This window comes from Triticum dicoccoides, chromosome 2A (assembly GCF_002162155.2).
Source record: "Triticum dicoccoides isolate Atlit2015 ecotype Zavitan chromosome 2A, WEW_v2.0, whole genome shotgun sequence".
Lineage (NCBI taxonomy): Eukaryota > Viridiplantae > Streptophyta > Magnoliopsida > Poales > Poaceae > Triticum > Triticum dicoccoides.
In genome coordinates this window covers 771,018,244-771,035,994 of record NC_041382.1, presented here as the reverse complement: position 1 = coordinate 771,035,994, position 17,751 = coordinate 771,018,244, and the positions used below count along the sequence as shown (strand labels likewise).

The 17,751-nt window shown below is 45.7% G+C and overlaps 2 protein-coding genes across 2 annotated transcripts in view; one reads left to right on the top strand and one right to left on the bottom strand.

Annotated features, from left to right (window-relative positions):
• Positions 1-3,466, top strand: part of LOC119357169 (multiple RNA-binding domain-containing protein 1-like) — a 5,032-nt gene extending 1,566 nt beyond the window's left edge. Inside the window, exon 2 of the mRNA XM_037624154.1 lies at positions 136-3,466. Within this exon, the coding sequence (XP_037480051.1) occupies positions 150-3,071 (2,922 nt within the window). The 5' untranslated portion in view covers positions 136-149 and the 3' untranslated portion in view covers positions 3,072-3,466. The remainder of the gene's footprint in view (positions 1-135) is intronic.
• Positions 3,467-4,301: 835 nt separating this feature from the next.
• LOC119357171 (F-box/FBD/LRR-repeat protein At5g22660-like) lies at positions 4,302-6,951 on the bottom strand. Its single transcript, XM_037624156.1, has 4 exons — positions 6,799-6,951; positions 5,448-6,280; positions 4,992-5,147; positions 4,302-4,902 (listed from the first exon to the last, which is right to left on the bottom strand). Exons 2-4 carry the CDS (start codon positions 6,261-6,263, stop codon positions 4,717-4,719), a joined length of 1,158 nt encoding a protein of 385 aa, XP_037480053.1. The 5' UTR covers positions 6,264-6,280; positions 6,799-6,951; the 3' UTR covers positions 4,302-4,716.
• Positions 6,952-17,751: the final 10,800 nt, after the last annotated feature.

Genomic DNA, 17,751 nt, shown 5'->3' with positions numbered 1-17,751 from the left:
TCTTTACAAGGCACCGGTGCTATATGTGTGCTGGTCATTTGATACTTGTGCTATATGTTTGCTGATCATTCGAATTAATAACGAACTGATATCGTGTATTGCTTTTTCTAAATAATCTTCTCCTCTGTGAACCAGTTGTCGGTGCAAGAATGGGACGCAAAAGTGACCTGGCTGACCAGCTGCAGGAGGATGGCATGAGTGCTGTTGCTGCTGAATATGAAGAAGGCAGTGAAGAGGAAGAAGAACCATTTGAACGTGAATTCTACGATGATGATGATGATGACGACAGCAATGGGGGTGAGCCAGAAACACAAGCTGTGGATCCTTGCGAAGATCCTTTGGCAGAAGAAGAGGAGGCTAATGAAGAGAAGCCTTGCGATGGCGCCGCCCCACTTGAAGATGAGGAGTCCAGTTATGATGAACCTTTTGTTGATGAACTCTGTTATGGAGAAGAAGACAGTGGTGAGCAGGACTCGTATTATGCGGAGCCTTTCACGGATCAGCTCTGTGAAGTGGAGCCATGTGATGTTGAGGTGGCTCATGAGGAAAAGTTTGTGAAGAAAAAGTACAGTCCTGTTCAGGCTATCAAGAAGGAACAAAATGAGGAAGAGGTCCTAAAACGGACACTGAGAAAGGGCAGCAGCCATGAGCACAAGGCGGTACCAGTGACTGATGAAATTGAATTGAAGCCGTTCAAGAAACGATTGTCTGTCAGGTTTGCTACTGATGTATCTTGTTACACATACAGTACTGAAAGTTTTGGTGCTGCCAGGTTGGAGAAAAGGAAAGCTCAGTTTGATGACCAGGACAGCCACTTGTGTAAGAGGCAAGAACACACAGTTTCTTTGCCTCAGGACAGTGTCACGCTGAAAGAAGTGGATGACACTAACCTGTATGTGGGTAACCTGCCAACTTCTGTGACTTCTCACAAGCTCATCGAGCTATTTCTACCTTTTGGACGAATTGTTCAATCAAAAGTGGCGGATGATCGTTTCACTGGTGTAAGCCAGGGATATGGCTTTGTGAAGTATGCTGAACCTCGTAGTGCCACAACAGCTATTGAACGCATGAATGGGCGCCTGGTTGATGGGAAAACATTAGAGGTTAGAGTAGCTGCAGTTCCACCATCAGTATCCTATCCATCCATGCAGGCTGTGTCAGAAACTTGCAGTCTGCCATCAAAGGAAGTTGACCCGTGTAGGCTGTACGTATGCAACCTCCCCTTATCCATGGACACGCTGAAGCTACTCGAGCATTTTCTGCCTTTCGGGAAAGTAACTGATATAAAGGTACCCAGAGATCAAGCCACAGGTTTAAGCAAAGGATATGGCTTTGTGAAGTACTCTGATTCTCATCATGCGGCTCAGGCCATCACCCATTTGAATGGGTTTCTGGTTGAGGGTAAAAAGATAGATGTTCGAGTGGCTGAGGTCTCTTCAACCAGAACCATCAAGGAAATCGACATGGCGAATCTATATGTCTGCAACATTCCTGCATCCATTGACACAGATAAGCTGGTTGCACTTTTCTCGCCATTTGGTAAGATTACCCATGCGAGAGTGGCTGCGGACCAAGGCTATGGCTTTGTCAAATTTGCCAATTCTCAATGTGCTGCCGAGGCTATTGCACTAATGAATGGATCACTGGTTGAAGGGGAAACTCTAATTGTCAGAGTCGCAGGGCTTTCACCACTTGCATCCAGCTCAGTTGTACAAGGCTCACCAATTCCCTCGCCAGAAATGAAGAAATCTAGACTGTACGTCACTAACCTTCCGCGGTCGATGAACGCTGATAAGCTGGTTGAGCTTTTCGTGCCCTTTGGTAAGATCAGCAAGGTTGTGATCAATCTGGAGTATAGCCTAGTGTATTATGCAGATGCAGCATCAGTGACCACGGCTGTTGAACACATGGATGGGTACCTGATTGGTGGAAAGAGTCTAGTAGTCAGGCGATCAGACTCTTGTCCAACCGCTGCAGCAGCGCATGCTCCTTTATCATCACAGTCAGCTGGCGGCACGCCCACAAGAGAAATTGACATGGCCAACTTGTATGTTGGCGGCTTCCCACCAACGGTAACTGGCGATCAGTTGGTCGAGCTTTTCCGGCCATTTGGACGAATTGTGCAATCCAGGATGTTTCATGGGTATGGCATGGTGAGGTACAGTGATCCTTTGTCTGCTGCTGCTGCAATTGATGAAATGGATGGTTACCAAATCGGAGCAAGTACCCTGGCTGTGAGAGTAGCAGGCCTTCCTAATCTAATGCCTCGGGTGGATTGTCTAACAGCACCACAGGTGCCTCCTGGCAATGAGCAGAAAGAGGTTGACTTGACCAACCTATATGTAGGCCATCTCCCGCTCTATATCACCACCGAAAGGCTGACCGAGATCTTTCTGCCATGCGGCCAAATCACTCAAGCAAAGGTAGTCGTTGACCGGCACACCGGAGTGAGCAAGGGATTCGGATTCGTCAAATTCGCTGATACTTATGCTGCTGCTGCGGCTCTGAGTTACATGAACGGTTACCCGCTGGAGGGGCACATCTTGGCGGTCAGAATAGCCAATGTCCATCCAAATGATATGAGCAGCTACATGGCGCGTCTCTACTCCCAGTTCAAAGTCCCTGATCCCTCTACCATGGCGGTTGGAGTGCCAACATCGTCGTATTGGCCGCCGTGCTATTCTGCTGAATCAGCTTACGCAGAGGATTATCGGGGGCAGGGAACTGATGCTGCTGCTTCTCAAACGTCTCAGCTGCCTGAATCTGTGTCAGCCAGTTCATCATTTGCTGCTGAAAGGGATTGGTCTCCTGTGTCAAGCCATGTCGCCGACAGCTCTCAGCAGCAGCCTTCAGCAGGCTGGGCCGGTCCGCCTGGCTTCGAGCCCCTCCATGCGCATGCGGCAGTCTCTCCTCCTCCGCCAGTGGTACCTTGGGCTGGCCCGCCAGGCTTTGAGCCCCATTCCATCCCCAAGAAGGAAGATGGCGCCACCGCGACTAAACCTTCCCAGCCTTGCTCCAAGGTCCATCTGGCAGAGTCAGGAGGCAGCCAGAAAAGGCGTTCCATCGTCTAGCACCATCTGCTTCCTTCAGGGCACACTTGTGGTCCATGGAGCCCTCAATCGGCCCCAGATGATGTTCTTTTGTGCTCAGTGGATCTCTTGCATTGCTTCTGGCAGAAAGAAAAACCCATGTGCTAATTAGCATCATTTGGTTTAGCCATGTACTTAACTAGTACTGTAGTAGTAGACTTTGGTAGTTAGGGCGAGCTCGAGCTGCTGGTAAAATGAAGAAAATTAATTGTCAGTGTAATCGTATTGTTAATTAACCTGCATGCATATAGCAGCCTTGCATGGTTATTTGTGATGCCAACTGATGACCACCATTTCACCAGTTTCAGTTCCATTCCCATGCTATCAATGCTTGCTGGTGTGATGCATTCTGAACTTTTAACTATGCTATCAATGTATTATTTGTTCAGTCAAGTTTCAGTTCAGTTCTTTTCTGTTTTGGTTTCAGTTAAATTTACTCATGAGATGATAAACTCACGCGCCTGCTGGATTTCGCTGGTTTTTTGTTGAGTCGACATCTTTGAACATAAATCATGCCATTATTATTTATTTTAAAAAGTATAATTATTCATTTGTGCTTCTAATTTTTCAACCGAGTTTCAAATAGTTTTTCTTCCAGGTGTTGGTGTTTGCCTTGCCCAATCAGCACTGCCATTCTAGCTCCTAAGTTTCACTGGCATGCAGCCTGCATTTTGTTTTTCCTTTAGTTTATCTCTTGAAAAATATAAGCGCAAAACTGATTGAAGTAGTTGAAGTAGAGCTCTGTTTCCTTGCAGTGAGCTATCCAGTTGCCTGTTTTTTCTTAACCTTTAATGATGTTTGCATTTTATTTCTCATGAGTATTTTGTGCCCATAAATTTGTGGCTTCTAAAAAGATGGATGCATGCATTGGCACACCATGTGATAAGCGCAAAATGGAAACAAGGCAAAAAAGAAGCGATTGATTGGCACACCATGTGTCAGCAAATGAGGTATTGCATGTGTAAGCAAATCTGTGAAGATACTTCTCTGTGAGAAACAACCATCTAGATGCCTGTTACTGTTAAGGTAGTACTCCCTCTGTAAAGAAATATAAGAGCATTTAGATCTCTAAACACTCTTAAATTTCTTTACGGAGGGAGTACTTATTTGTTTTCATTATGCAGTACTCCACTTGTGTCTACACTGAAGGTATCACATCACTGATCACAGATGTATATATAGGTAACTTATATTTCTTTACGGATGGAGTAATCCTGAAGTAGATTCACTCGTTTGCTCAAGTAAAACCAGAGTACTGACTGACTGACTCTCTACTTATACTTCATAAAAAGAGAGGCAAAATAAGTCAGTAGCATCATGCTACCAGAATAGTACAAGTCAGCTAGCACCAGTAACTAACTAATCAGATTATTTTGCAAAAAAAAACAAGGCAGATTAATCTACAGAGAAATAATACTTCGCACAACACATAACTCAGAAGTCAGTCTTGCGCAAACAAAGAAGTTTCCTGGTGGATACAGAGCACAAGTTCCAGCGCCGTCCCATCCTGATATCAATGCTTGATATATGTGCTTTTGGGGAGAGATATTTGAAGAGAAACCATGTTATAAATTATTATTCGTGGTGTTTGCAGAGATATTTGAACGAGGTCTTGCTTTAGCATGGATCAGGGCCACTCGATGCTGATCTTCGCATTGCCGGCAATGGGCAGCAACGCCTGCACCAACTCATCGACCCTCGGATGTTCTTCTCGGCAGTAGATTTTGATCCTCTCGATGCAAGGGTAGCTGCCTGAGGCCGACGGCGGCGCTCTCCTTGTTGGCGGCAAGGCTTTGCATGTGCTGCATTCCTCCTGCAGAATATCAACACGAAGGTGGTAGTGTTAGTAAGAGTTCTAGCAGACCAATTGGTACTTGGACATATATACTTCTCAGTAAGTACCATTTCGAGCTTCAAAGTTAGCTCCTTCAGCTTGTCTGAGAGCTGGAGAATGCGGTGCAATGGGTAGAAGTCAGCAGTCATGACCCAATCAACCAGCACCAGGCTTGTCAGGTTGCTAAACGTTGGGCATGTTAGCATACCTCCCTCAAATGCGCGCTTCAAATTCATCCATCAGACACCAAAGGAACATGTTACAGTGTTGCAAAGAAAATATAATACTAACATATACAAGGGGAAACTGTCAGTTTAAAAAAAGAAGACCGTCCCTTAACTTTGAACCCAGAAGCAGACTAACTAGGCAAGCAAATACATTCTCTCTCGAAATAGGCTTTCACCCCGTTTTATAAATAAAGAAAGCAAACACCATGTTCGTACAACAAGTTCAAGTGCAGCAAAGCAGATAAATACATTCACCTACACTTGTATGGGTAAGAAAAGAAAAAAAGACATTCTTACCTCATGTAATGGCGCATGCAGCTCCAACGTTGTGGCATGCGGAAGGCCATCAAGTAGATGATGATCCATTACTGTGCCCATATGATGAAAAGATTTAGACCTTAGATTAATCAAAGCTGTCACCAGAGAAGACAGATCCCTAGTTACTATAGCACCAGCATATGGGTGAAGGATAGAGAGATGGGTAAGGTTCCTAGCACAAATCAGGAGACTGGAGATAATGAGGCAGTGACTGATATCCAGAACCTTGAGTGACCTTGATGAGATCTCCTCATGGTCACAGACACTGCACAACTCCAGCTCTAAATGTTCAAGAACAGGGCAGTCGTAGTTCAACGGCCTAAATAACCCATGTTTCAACGTGACAGATTGCAGCCTGATTATTTTGAGGTGCCGAGAAGGAAACACTGCTGTGCTATCCAAACGGAGAAATCCAGAAATATGAAGGAGACGAACTTTGTGCATAATGGCATGACGAATCCATGCGGAACACGTGGTACTATCAGCACGGTAGGCATGGATTCGGGCTTCATCCAAGGAAATAGCACCGTCACGCAAGAGCAGCAAGCGGTCCCCGAACTTCTCCAGCTTGCATTGATCCACAAAGTCTTCGCCGTCGATGCGGATGAATGGTGTAGAGCACCAAAGAAAGCGCCATCTTGGTGAGAGAAGACTTGTGCGCACGACCTCCGGCATCGGCAAGAAGGACATCACATGGTGGAGCAGATCGTCTGACAGGCTGCTGAGCCTGTCGACACCATTCCCGTTGCCTCCCGCACTTTTTGAACCACAGGGAATGGATGTTGGTGCTGGCATTTCATCAAGCAGGACGGCTGCATGAATCCACAAAGGGCAAGGGCAAAGCTAAATAATCAAAATCACAGGTATACACATTTCAAAAAATCCTTGATACACACGAAGACATGAAACGATTTCAATCATGAAGCAACCATGTTGGCAATCACACAATGAAATCTTATATGTAAAAGCATACAGATTAGGAAAGGGAAACACATATGCAGCCTTGAGCGAAAAATTGTGGAAAGTTTAAGCTGTAAATACCACCATCCTTGACATAAATAGCTCAACCAAGTCTCACAACATTTCAGTTCAGGAAATATGTTCCAAATGTGTACATTTCGAAGCAATTGCATCAATTATTCAGTTGTATATAAGCAGGAAGCAGAATTGCATGATTTGCATCAAAGGAGATATGACATGAACATGAATTGACATCAATTGTATGGCTGACATGAACATGAATTGGCATCAATGGCAGTATAAGCAGGAGCAGTGTATGCATCAATGATTCATCTTCATCATACCAGATCTGCAGGAAGGTCAAATGTACCTTGCTTAACTTGCTACGGCAGGTCGGCAGTGCCGGTCTGGCGCCGCGGAGGAGCCAGTGATGGTGCGGAATGCGGACGCCCTGCAGGTTGGAGGCGAGCCGGCGAGTGGAGAGGACCGTGCGGCCAGCCGGCCGGCGGCGTGATGGGAGTGGGCTAGGTGGCGTCCGCGTCCCTCTCTGCGGTTAGGAGAGGAAGTGATTTTTTTTTCTTTAGGCGAAGGAGAGGAAGTAATGGGAGCGGGCTGCTGCCTCACTGGGCTGAGGCCGATGGGTTGCTATTTTGGGCCTCGAAATCTGTCAAATATGATGACATGATAAAAAAAATCCTCAGAATTCTCGGTGGGCCACGGTCGGGACTCCCAGTAAACAATATATCAATTATATCCACTCTAACCAGAGTCCATTGAACCCTAAAAAAAACAGAGTCGATTGTCAACTCATTTGTTCGTTTGGCTCAAAAAAACAACTCATTTGTTCGTGACTGGACACATTGCCGAGCTGGAACAGATTCGCGTCCTAACAGTGCCACAAGCAAGACCAGCTTGTCCGATGAGTGTAGTTGTGCCAAGATGGGGATCACCTCCTGAAGGGTGCACTAAATTCAATGTCGATGCAGGGATCTCCCACGATCATGATGTTGGTGTAGCTACTGCAGTATGTCGCGACCGTGATGGCACCTATCTTGGATCACCAATGTTGGTTATTCGGGGCCTTCTAGACTTGGGGACAGTTGAAGAAATAGCGTGCCGAGAAGCACTGACATTGGTGGACGATCTGGGAATCCGTCACCCTTTGGTGGCTTCAGACTGCAAACTGGTTGTTGATTACATTTAGAAGGGTGGGGAGGAAGCTGTGAAGAAATTATTAAAGAGATTAGAGATGAGGAAAAGACTCTTATTTCTTGTAACTTATTTCATGAATCTAGAGGTTTGAATGCCGATGCTCATAGGTTAGCTAGATTTGGTGTCTATCGCACTCCAGGGAGACACGTTTGGCTGGGCAACCCCCACGATCCTTTATTGATCAATATAAACACTTTGATTGATTAATAAAGCCCGGTTGTTTTCGCTTAAAAACATTTTAAAAGGAACTGGCCAATTAACTTTGGAAAACTCACTAGTGCAGAACCGGGCAATAGCACCAGTTCGTAAGGTCCTTTAGTGTCGGTTTCGTAACCGGCGCTAAAGTGTAGGCACTAAAGCCCCCCCCCCCCCGGCGTAAAGGGCAACCACGTGGCACGAGCCAGCTTCGGGGGCAGGGAGCCCTTTAGTACCGGTTGGTGTCACCAAGCGGTATTAAAAGGTTGGGGGGTTTGGGTTTATGATTTCTTTTTTATTTAATTTTGTGTTTTTCATTTAATTCTTTTTCGTTTGCTGGTATTTTACGATACTACATATTGTACACATTATGCATATATATAAATAGAATTTCTAGTAGAACCGATCATAATATATATATATATATATTCGAATGTCTCACAACCACGATTAATTAATTCACACATATATACACACATGTATATATACAATTTCTCCTAATTGGTGCCTTCGGAGCCAGTGCCATTAGCCTAATTGGTGCCTTCGAAGCACGATAACAATTGAAAGTGGTTCATGGGGGCGGTAGCGGGTAATAGTATTCTCCTTTAGGATCTATGATCTGGTCGAGCAAAAATCCCGCTATTTCCTTTGAATTGCTTGTATGCGCTCCGTTGGTAGGAGCTGCTCCCGCACCTCTTTGAACTGTTAAGAAGGAGATCAATATGCATGTGTATTAGTTGTGTGACTAGATATCGATAATGGTGTAAAAATTGTGAATAGTGTTATGACAAACGTACCCACTTCTGTCTTTGAGATTTGCTCCTTTCGGACGCCATCATGCGAATGTTCTCGCAAACATAGTATGCACACAGATTATTCTCCGGCGCCTGCTTCAGGGCCTTTACGAGAATGGAATTTGATCAGATAATAATTAATCAAGCATGATAATTAAAGAGATGGCAGCTAGCTAGTACTACTTAATTACTTACCTGGGGTCGATACCATTTCAGATTTTGGTTCCATGGGCCTGGAGTGGCCCTGATGAACTTTGCCCAAGCCCTGCCTGCCGACAAAGAAAATGAATAAATGGGTTATTAAATAGTTGTTATCAGGAAATGACGAACTAATTAAATAGGCTGAGATATAGTTAATAATGATTGAAATTACCTGTTGACTATCCCCTTCACGATGGTGTAGTCACTTGCTTTCTTAAGTAGTGAGTCTAGTACTTCAACTGTTCCTTTATCAACTTTAATGATTAACAAGATCCAGTGAAATCTGCATGCACACACGTTTGCATGTCTTAATTAAGCGGGCATATGTAAGCAAAAACATGTAGCTAGCTAGTAGGCAAAAACAGAATTTGTAGTATAAGACAGTGTGACTCACTCGAAGTTGTAAGGAAGTAGTATATCTTCATTGTATTTGAGGCGCTTGAAGAACTCTAGCATGCTTTCCTTTACACTTTTTTTCGTAATATGGATCTAATTTCCATGTGTATTCATTAATGGTATTTGGGTCAACGAACCCAATGCCATATCGTCCACCTTTTTTCATTTTATAAATCTTCATTCTGCATAATACCACAGAAAAGAATATAGTGAGGATAATTACAGGTAACGGTTGATCAAAATGATCACTACAGCTAGCTTGAAAGTTAAATTACAGGAAGAAATCACTTACAGATGATAGATTTGTCGAGTGCGTCTTGATTGTATAGCTGAAACAGTTCTGAATACTCAACGGCCAGAGCTTTCTCATGGTAGTAATGCTCCTCCTTGACATTCACCATGAGGGACTCTCGATTGGAAATCTTGGTAATGTCCATGTACCATCGATGCAATTCATACATTCTCGATGGGAGGTTCTTGACCTCGTCTGGCTCGACCAAAGGTTGGCCCTGTACATATTTCCATTTTATTTCCTCCTCTCTAGTCGGAGACATGGGCTCGATATCGAGGAGTTGTCCAACAGTGATCCCGATCGCTTTAGCCTGCGCAATATGCTCCTCGTTTATTACCACATCGCCCACCCCGGGAACGTTAACGGTTTGCCCACAATAATATTGGGCGCGCCTACTCTCATGTGTTGTTGGCACAACAAGCGGGGGGATTGATTGCGCCGCCTGTTCTCCCAGCTAGGGAACGGTTTTACCGCTCCTTTTGCCGGCTGATTTGCTCGAGCTCGAGCTCGCCTCTTTCTGTAGACGTGCTCGATTTAACTTCTTGATGTGGCGCTCATAGTCTGTGTCAATAGGCTTGGGAGCTGGTGCTCTGGTCATACGACTGGAGTGGTCAATCTTTTCCACAGACACTTTCTCCCTTGGCGGCGATGGCGGTTTCGGTGCAAAATGGGCTTCCACCTCGGCCTTCGATATGGCTACGTTTTCCTCCTCGGATTTGTCATAAGGCCTCTGCGGAAGAGGCGCGAGGCTTGGACCATATTGAAATCGCTTGCCTCCGCCTGTACCTCCAGTACTACCTCGACTTGTACCGCTACGCACCATAGCTGAGGTGGCTCTCTTCCGTGATTGCTAAGGCGGCGAAGACGGCTGATGTGGCTGAGTTGAAGGAGGAGGAGTGGCCTAAAGCTGTGCCGGACTTGGAGGAGGAGTGGCCTAACGCTTTGCCGGACTTGGAGGAGGAGGAGTGGCCTGAAGCTGTGCCGGACTTGGAGGAGGAGTGGCTTGACGCGTTGGTGGACTTGGAGGAGCGGGAGTCTGCTGACTCGGTGGCGGACTTTGACGAGGAGTCGGATGACGCGGTGTCGGTGGCCTTCGAAAGATGATGCAATCCTTTCTCCATAGGATGATACGATGGTTGGCCTCTTCCAGTGTGTGCTCATCGTCACCTTCAGGAATGTCAAGCTCTAGCCCCGAATATTGGTCCACCATCTCATCAACCAAGACACGAGCATAGCCCGCTGGAATCGGGTTGCAATGGAAGGTTGCCTCGGGGGGATTTGTAAAAGCAAGGGCGTCCGCCACCTTCATGGATATGTTCTTCATTTTGAAGTGTAGCTCGCAGTTAGTGTTCTCCATGATGTCATCCACTGGGTAGCTATCCAGCAATGCGTCGCCCGGGGCGGAACCCACGCTGCTTCTCGGCATGGATGGGACGGTGCTATCCAATGGTGGATCATCCGCTAGCTGCTGAGACCCCCTTTGCTGGCTAAGTGAGTCGATCTGCTCCTGCTGCCGCTGGAATTTGACTGCCAAGTCCGCGTGCGCTGATTCTAGGCCTTGAAGGCGTTCATAGTCTAGCTTCCTCTGCTCCTCCTCCATCTTTCTCTTATTCTCCTCCGCAATCTTCTTTCTTGCACGGGTTCTGTAGTCGGCGTTCCAGTCCGAAAACCCCTCATACCACGGCATAGCGCCCATGCCTCGTGTTCTTCCCGGGTGTTCAGGATTTCCCAGGGAACGCGTAAGCTCGTCGTTCTCTCTGTTGGGCTCGAACACCCCCGATCGAGCCTCTTCTATTGCAATAAGTAGCTTATCTTCGGCTCCGTCCAGACATGCCTTCTTCGAAACTTTGCCTGTCTTCGAGTCCAACTCCCCCCATGCGCATAGAACCAAGTCCTGCACCTGGGGGGCCAGCTCAATGTTTCTGGAGTGACACCTGCATCCAGCATCTCTTTCTCGGACTTATCCCACTTAGGCATTCCCACCGCATAGCCACCTGGCCCCAGCTTATGGAACTTATCCTTTTTTGCGGCATTGGCCTTGTTTATTTTCGACCGTTCCTTAGATAATTTCGAATCCTTGAATTTCACGAAATCGTCCCAATGAGCACTTTGCTTCTCTAGTGTTCCCTCGAATACTGGAGTCTTCCTTCCTCCCTTGACGTACTTGGCCCATTCATGAATCTTGTGGTTCTTGAATGCAACCGCCATCTTCCTAAGAGCAGCGTCCTTGACTTTCTCCACATCTGCATCTATGAAATGATCTGGTAGGGTGAAATGTTCCATGAGCTTTTCCCAAAGCAGAAGTTTTTGTCTTTTGTCGACAAAAGTAACTCCTGGACGTGGCTTTGTTGGCTCTCTCCATTCTTGAAGGGAGATCGGGAGTTGGTCCTTCACAAGAACTCCGCACTGACGAATGAACTTGTCCGCAATCTTCTTAGGCGCTAATGGTTCGCCATTAGGTTTGATGGCCTCGATATTGTACTTTACGCCCTCCTTCAACTTTTTATTCGGGCCTCGTTTCCTGTTGCCTGAAGATTTGCTCGATCCGGATGGCTGAAAGAAGAAAGATCGATTCGTTAATATATCTTCAAGTCATTTAAAACATGTGATGATCACCAGATACCTGCTTATATAAATATATATACCTCGTCGGTCTTTGTTGTTTCAAGATCAACATTTTCTTCGTCATGTTCATAGTTCATGACTTCATCAATTCGGTCGTCGCGATCGAATATCATATCACCCTCCCCGGTGTTGTTTAGATATTCGGAGCCGTCATAATCTTCTTCATCTGATCATCATCTGGCCCGCGAGGATTGCGTATGATATTGAACAGGGCCTCTTCTCCCTCTCTGCCAGTATTGTCCGCCATATGTTTTTTTAACTAATCCAAAAGAAATATATTCAAATTACAATGCATGGATGCAATCAATTAATAAGGAAAAACTGAATCAATCATAGTACATAATAAGCATCATCGAATATAATCTCGAATACGTCGTCTCGAATAATAGATATAATTTCGAATACATCGTCTCAAATAATAGATATAATCTCGAATACATCGTCTCGAATAATAGATATAATATCGAATACATCACTAGCTAGCTAGCTAGCAAGCTAATAAAGATCGAATACTACAGAGTAATCTAGGCCACTCACGGTTCCTGAGGTGCGGGCGGTGGACACCCAAAGAGAAGGAACCATCACTGGATCATAGCTCGGGTGATCTTCCAAAAGAACCTGCCAGGTATTGGAGTACCTGACGTCCATAGCAGCCATGTAGCGATGGACGTGCTCGTCCTCCTCTCTGACACGACGACGTACCACCTCTGGCGGGGCCGGCTCCCTGCGCACCGAAAGTGGCCCACGCGAACGCCACCAAAGGAGATGAGGGTCGACGACAGGACCCGGGGCCGGGTTCCTCACCAAGCGTCGCGCCCCCGAAGGTAGCACCTCCCAGTGCCAGCCCGGCGGAGCCCAGTCCCGGACATGGGTCCTCTGAAGCAGGACGTCGTCGCGAACGGGTCAACGGCGAGGATGCGGGCCGGGCATCGTCGACAACAAATACTATATGCCGCAAAAGTAAAGTAACATTTTTAAATGATGGATTGTGATTTCATATATGCAAATTCTAAATTTTATAACTAAAACTAACATTTCTAATATTTCTATAACTAAAACTAACATTTCTAATATTTCTATAACTAAAAAACATTTCTATATAACTAACATTTCTAATATTTCTATATAACTAACATTTCTATAACTAAAACTAACATTTCTAATAATTCTATAACTAAAAAACAGAAAGATTGCTAACAATTCTATAATAATGTATGTGTGTGTGTGTGGTTGGCGGCCGGGCAGCAGCTCACCGGTGAGGCGCGATGACGGTGGGCGGCGACGGGGACGGGGACGGAGACGGAGACGGGGCGGCGACAACGGGGACGGGGACGGGCCGGGTGGGGACGACGTACGGGAGGACGGGGCGGGGCGCGGCACGGCGACGGGAACGGGGACGGACGACGACGAGGGCGGCGACGAGGGGCGGCGGCGACGGGGCAGAGGAGAAAGAAGCAGGGAGAGATGAGAAAGTGACAATTTTTTTGAAGTGTTTTCTTATATAGAACCCACCTTTAGTACCGGTTGGAGCCACAAACCGATACTAAAGGTCTGTTTTGGCCAGGCGAAGCGGCGGGAACCGCACCCCCTTTACTACCGGGTCGTGGCACCAACCGGTACTAAAGGCCCCCCCTTTAGTACCGGTTGGAGCCACGACCCGGTACTAAAGGGTGTGCGCTGCCAGGCGAGGGGCGCAAAAGTTTAGTCCCACCTCGATAGCCGAGGGGCACTCGCACCTGCTTATAAGCCCCGCCGTCGCTGCTGTCTCGAGCTCCTCTCTTAAGCAGGCCTTCTAGGCCTACCTCTTCTGCGATGCCCTGTTGGGCCTACTGGGCTAGCGGGCCTGCATCCTGGCCCAACTAGGATTTGGGTTTCTAGTCGTATGCAGGCCGTTGTGGCCCAATAGGTGGGCTTTTTTTCGTATTTTTTTCTTTATTTATTTTTGTTTTATTTATTTTAGAGTTGTTTTTTTTGCTGTATTTAGAGTTTGTTTGTGAATATTTTTGCTTTAGGTACAAAAAACTACAAACTTTCTGTTAGTACCGGTAGTTTACAAATTTGAATAGTTTAAATTTTGAATTATTTGAAATTTGTGTGAATCATTAGTTTGTGAATAACTTAACTTTGAAAATAGATTTTTCAGTGATTCTTTTTTCTTATGTTTAATATTAGTGTGTTTTATCATTATATTCAATTTGGTAATGCTTAGGTTATTTAAAAAATGAAATGCCTTTGTAACAGATGAGTTTTCGTCTGAAACCCTGATACTTCGAAAGAGATTGTCCATTTTGTACACAAAGTGCATCCAGTTTTCGCGGTAACCCTCTCTACTTTTTTGCACATGCTATGTGGGTGAAATTATGATACCATGCCAACTTTCAACCTTTTCTGAGTTCATTTGAAATGCTTTTCAATTTCAGGGTCATTTAGCTGAAAAAATCAGTAAATGCATGAAAAATTTGCTTGCATATAAAATTTCTTCGCGTTTCAAATGCCAAAACATATAATTAGCTACCCTAACTATTACAGAGATTCCCTCCTGGGTGTGAAACACAGAAGAAAGAGATGATAGTGGAGCCGATCACAACCTAGATCTTTGGGTGTGAAACTTTTTCTTCGCGTGTGTCCCTTTGCGCCGTAGCCATGGAAAATCTTCATCATTTAATTGGATGCTCGGGTCAGTATTCACTGTGAATGGAGCAATTTCATCAAACTTTTCATAATCTCCTGAAATGTCTGTCTTGTCATCCACTCCCACGATGTTTCTCTTCCCAGAAAAAACTATGTGCCGCTTTGGCTCATCGTACGATGTATTCGCTTCCTTATCTTTTCTTTTTCTCGGCTTGGTAGACATGTCCTTCACATAAAAAACATGTGCCACATCATTGACTAGGACGAATGGTTCGTCTGCATACGCAAGATTGTTGAGATCCACTATTGTCATTCCGTACTGTGGGTCTTCCGTTACCCCACCTCGTGTCATATTGACCCATTTGCACCGAAACAAAGGGACCTTCAAACCACGTCGATAGTCAAGTTCCCATATGTCCTGTATATAACCATAATATGTTTCTTTTCCCGTCTTGGTTTCTGCATCAAAGCGGACACCACTGTTTTGGTTGATGCTCTTCTTATCTTGGGCGAGCGTGTAAAATGTATTACCATTTATCTCGTACCCTTTGAAAGTCATTATATTCGAAGATGGTAACTGGGACAGCAAGTACAGGTCATCTTCAATAGAGGCGTCATGCATGGTACGTGTTTGCAACCAGCTGGCGAAACTCCTGGTTTGTTCACGTGTAATCCAGTCATCAGACCGCTCCGGGTGTTTGGAGCGTAGCAAATTCTTGTGTTCATCCATATACGGAGCCACCAAGGCGGAATTCTGTAGAACTGTGTAGTGTGCTTCAGTGAGAGAATGTCCGTCCATACATATTATTTGTTCCCCTCCTAGCATGCCTTTTCCATCCAGTCCGCCCTTATGCCGCGATTCAGGAACACCAATCGGCTTAAGGTCAGGAATAAAGTCAATACAAAACTCAATGACCTCCTCATTTTCATGGACCTTGGAGATGCTTCCTTCTGGCCTAGCACGGTTATGAACATATTTCTTTAAGACTCCCATGAACCTCTCAAAGGGGAACATATTGTGTAGAAATACAGGACCCAAAATGTTAATCTCTTCACATAGGTGAACTAGGACGTGCGTCATGATGTTGAAGAAGAATGGTGGGAACACCAACTCGAAACTGACAAGACATTGCACCAAATCATTCTCTAACCTTGGTATGATTTCTGGATCGATTACCTTCTGAGAGATTGCATTGAGTAATGCACATAGCTTCACAATGGCTAATCGAACGTTTTCCGCTAGAAGCCCCCTCATGCAACCAGAAGCAGTTGCGTCATAATCACGTGACAGTCATGAGACTTTAGGTTCTGGAACTTTTTCTCTGCCATGTTTATTATTCCCTTTATATTCGAGGAGAAGCCAGACGGTACCTTAATACTGAGCAGGCATTCAAAGAAGATTTCCTTCTCTTCTTTGGTAAGAGCGTAGCTTGCATGACCCTGATGTATGCCGTCTTTTCCGTGCATACGTTGCTGGTCCTCCAGTGCCTCAGGTGTATCTTTTGTCTTCCCATACACGCCCATGAAGCCAAGCAGGGTCACACAAAGATTCTTCGTCACGTGCATCACGTCGATTGCGGAGCGGACCTCTAGGTCTTTCCAATAGGGCAGGTCCCAAAATATAGATTTCTTCTTCCACATGGGTGCGCGTCCGTCAGCGTCATTCGGAACAGGTTGTCCACCAGGACCCTTTCCAAAGACCACCTTCAAATCCTTGACCATATCATGTATGTCAGCACTAGTACGGCGGCGAGGCTTCGTCCGGTGATCCGCCTCACCTTTGAAATGCTTGCCTTTATTTTTTACGGGATGCCTGCTCGGAAGAAATCGACGATGTCCCAGGTACACATTCTTCTTACAATTAGCCAAATATATACTGTTAGTATCGTTCAAACAGTGCATGCATGCGCGACATCTCTTGTTTGTCTGTCCTGAAAGGTTACTGAGAGCAGGCCAATCATTGATGGTCACGAACAACAACGCCTTTAGGTCAAATTCTTCCCCCATGTGCTCATCCCACGCACGTACACCTGTTCCATTCCACAGTTGTAAGAGTTCTTCAACTAATGGCCTTAGGTACACATCAATGTCGTTGCCGGGTTGCTTAGGGCCTTGGATGAGCACTGGCATCATAATGAATTTCCGCTTCATGCACAACCAAGGAGAAAGGTTATACAAACATAGAGTCACAGGCCAGATGCTATGGTTGCTTCTCTGCTCCCCAAAAGGATTAATGCCATCTGCGCTTAGATCAAACCATACGTTCCTTGCGTCATCTTCAAACTCTTTCCCGTACTTTCTTTCGATTTTTCTCCACTGTGACCCGTCAGCGGGTACTCTCAACTTTCCGTCTTTCTTACAGTCTTCTCTATGCCATCGCATCGCCTTGACATGCTCTTTGTTTTGGAACAAACGTTTCAACCGTGGTATTATAGGAGCATACCACATCACCTTGGCAGGAATCTTCTTCCTGGGGCGCTCGCCCTCGACATCACCAGGATCATCGCGGCTGATCTTATAGCGCAATGCACCACATACTGGGCAAACGTTGAAATCCTCGTATTCACTGCGGTAGAGGATGCAATCATTAGGACATGCATGTATCTTCTGCACCTCTAACCCTAGAGGGCAGACAGCCTTCTTTGCTTCGTACGTACTCTCGGGCAATTCGTTGTCCTTTGGAAGCATATTCTTTATTATTACCAGTAACTTTCCAAATCCCTTGTCAGATACACCATTCTCTGTTTTCTATTGTAGCAATTTCAGTGTGGTGCCCAACTTTTTCTTGTCACCTACGCAATTCGGGTACAACAATTTTTTGTGATCCTCTAACATGCGCTGCAACTTCTTCTTCTCCAAATCACTTGCGCAGTTTCTCTTTGCATCGGCAATGGCCCGACCTAGATCATCAACGGGCTCATCCGATGCCTCTTCTTCAGCTTCTTCCCGCATTGCCGGCTCAGCTTCTTCCCGCATT

Coding starts and splice junctions, on each gene's coding strand:
- LOC119357171 (XM_037624156.1), bottom strand. CDS start 6,263: ATGCCAGCACCAACATCCATTCCCTGTGGTTCAAAAAGTGCGGGAGGC. Junction 5,148..5,447: donor TGCATGCGCCATTACATGAG/GTAAGAATGTCT, acceptor ATGAATTTGAAG/CGCGCATTTGAGGGAGGTAT. Junction 4,903..4,991: donor TAACTTTGAAGCTCGAAATG/GTACTTACTGAG, acceptor GATATTCTGCAG/GAGGAATGCAGCACATGCAA.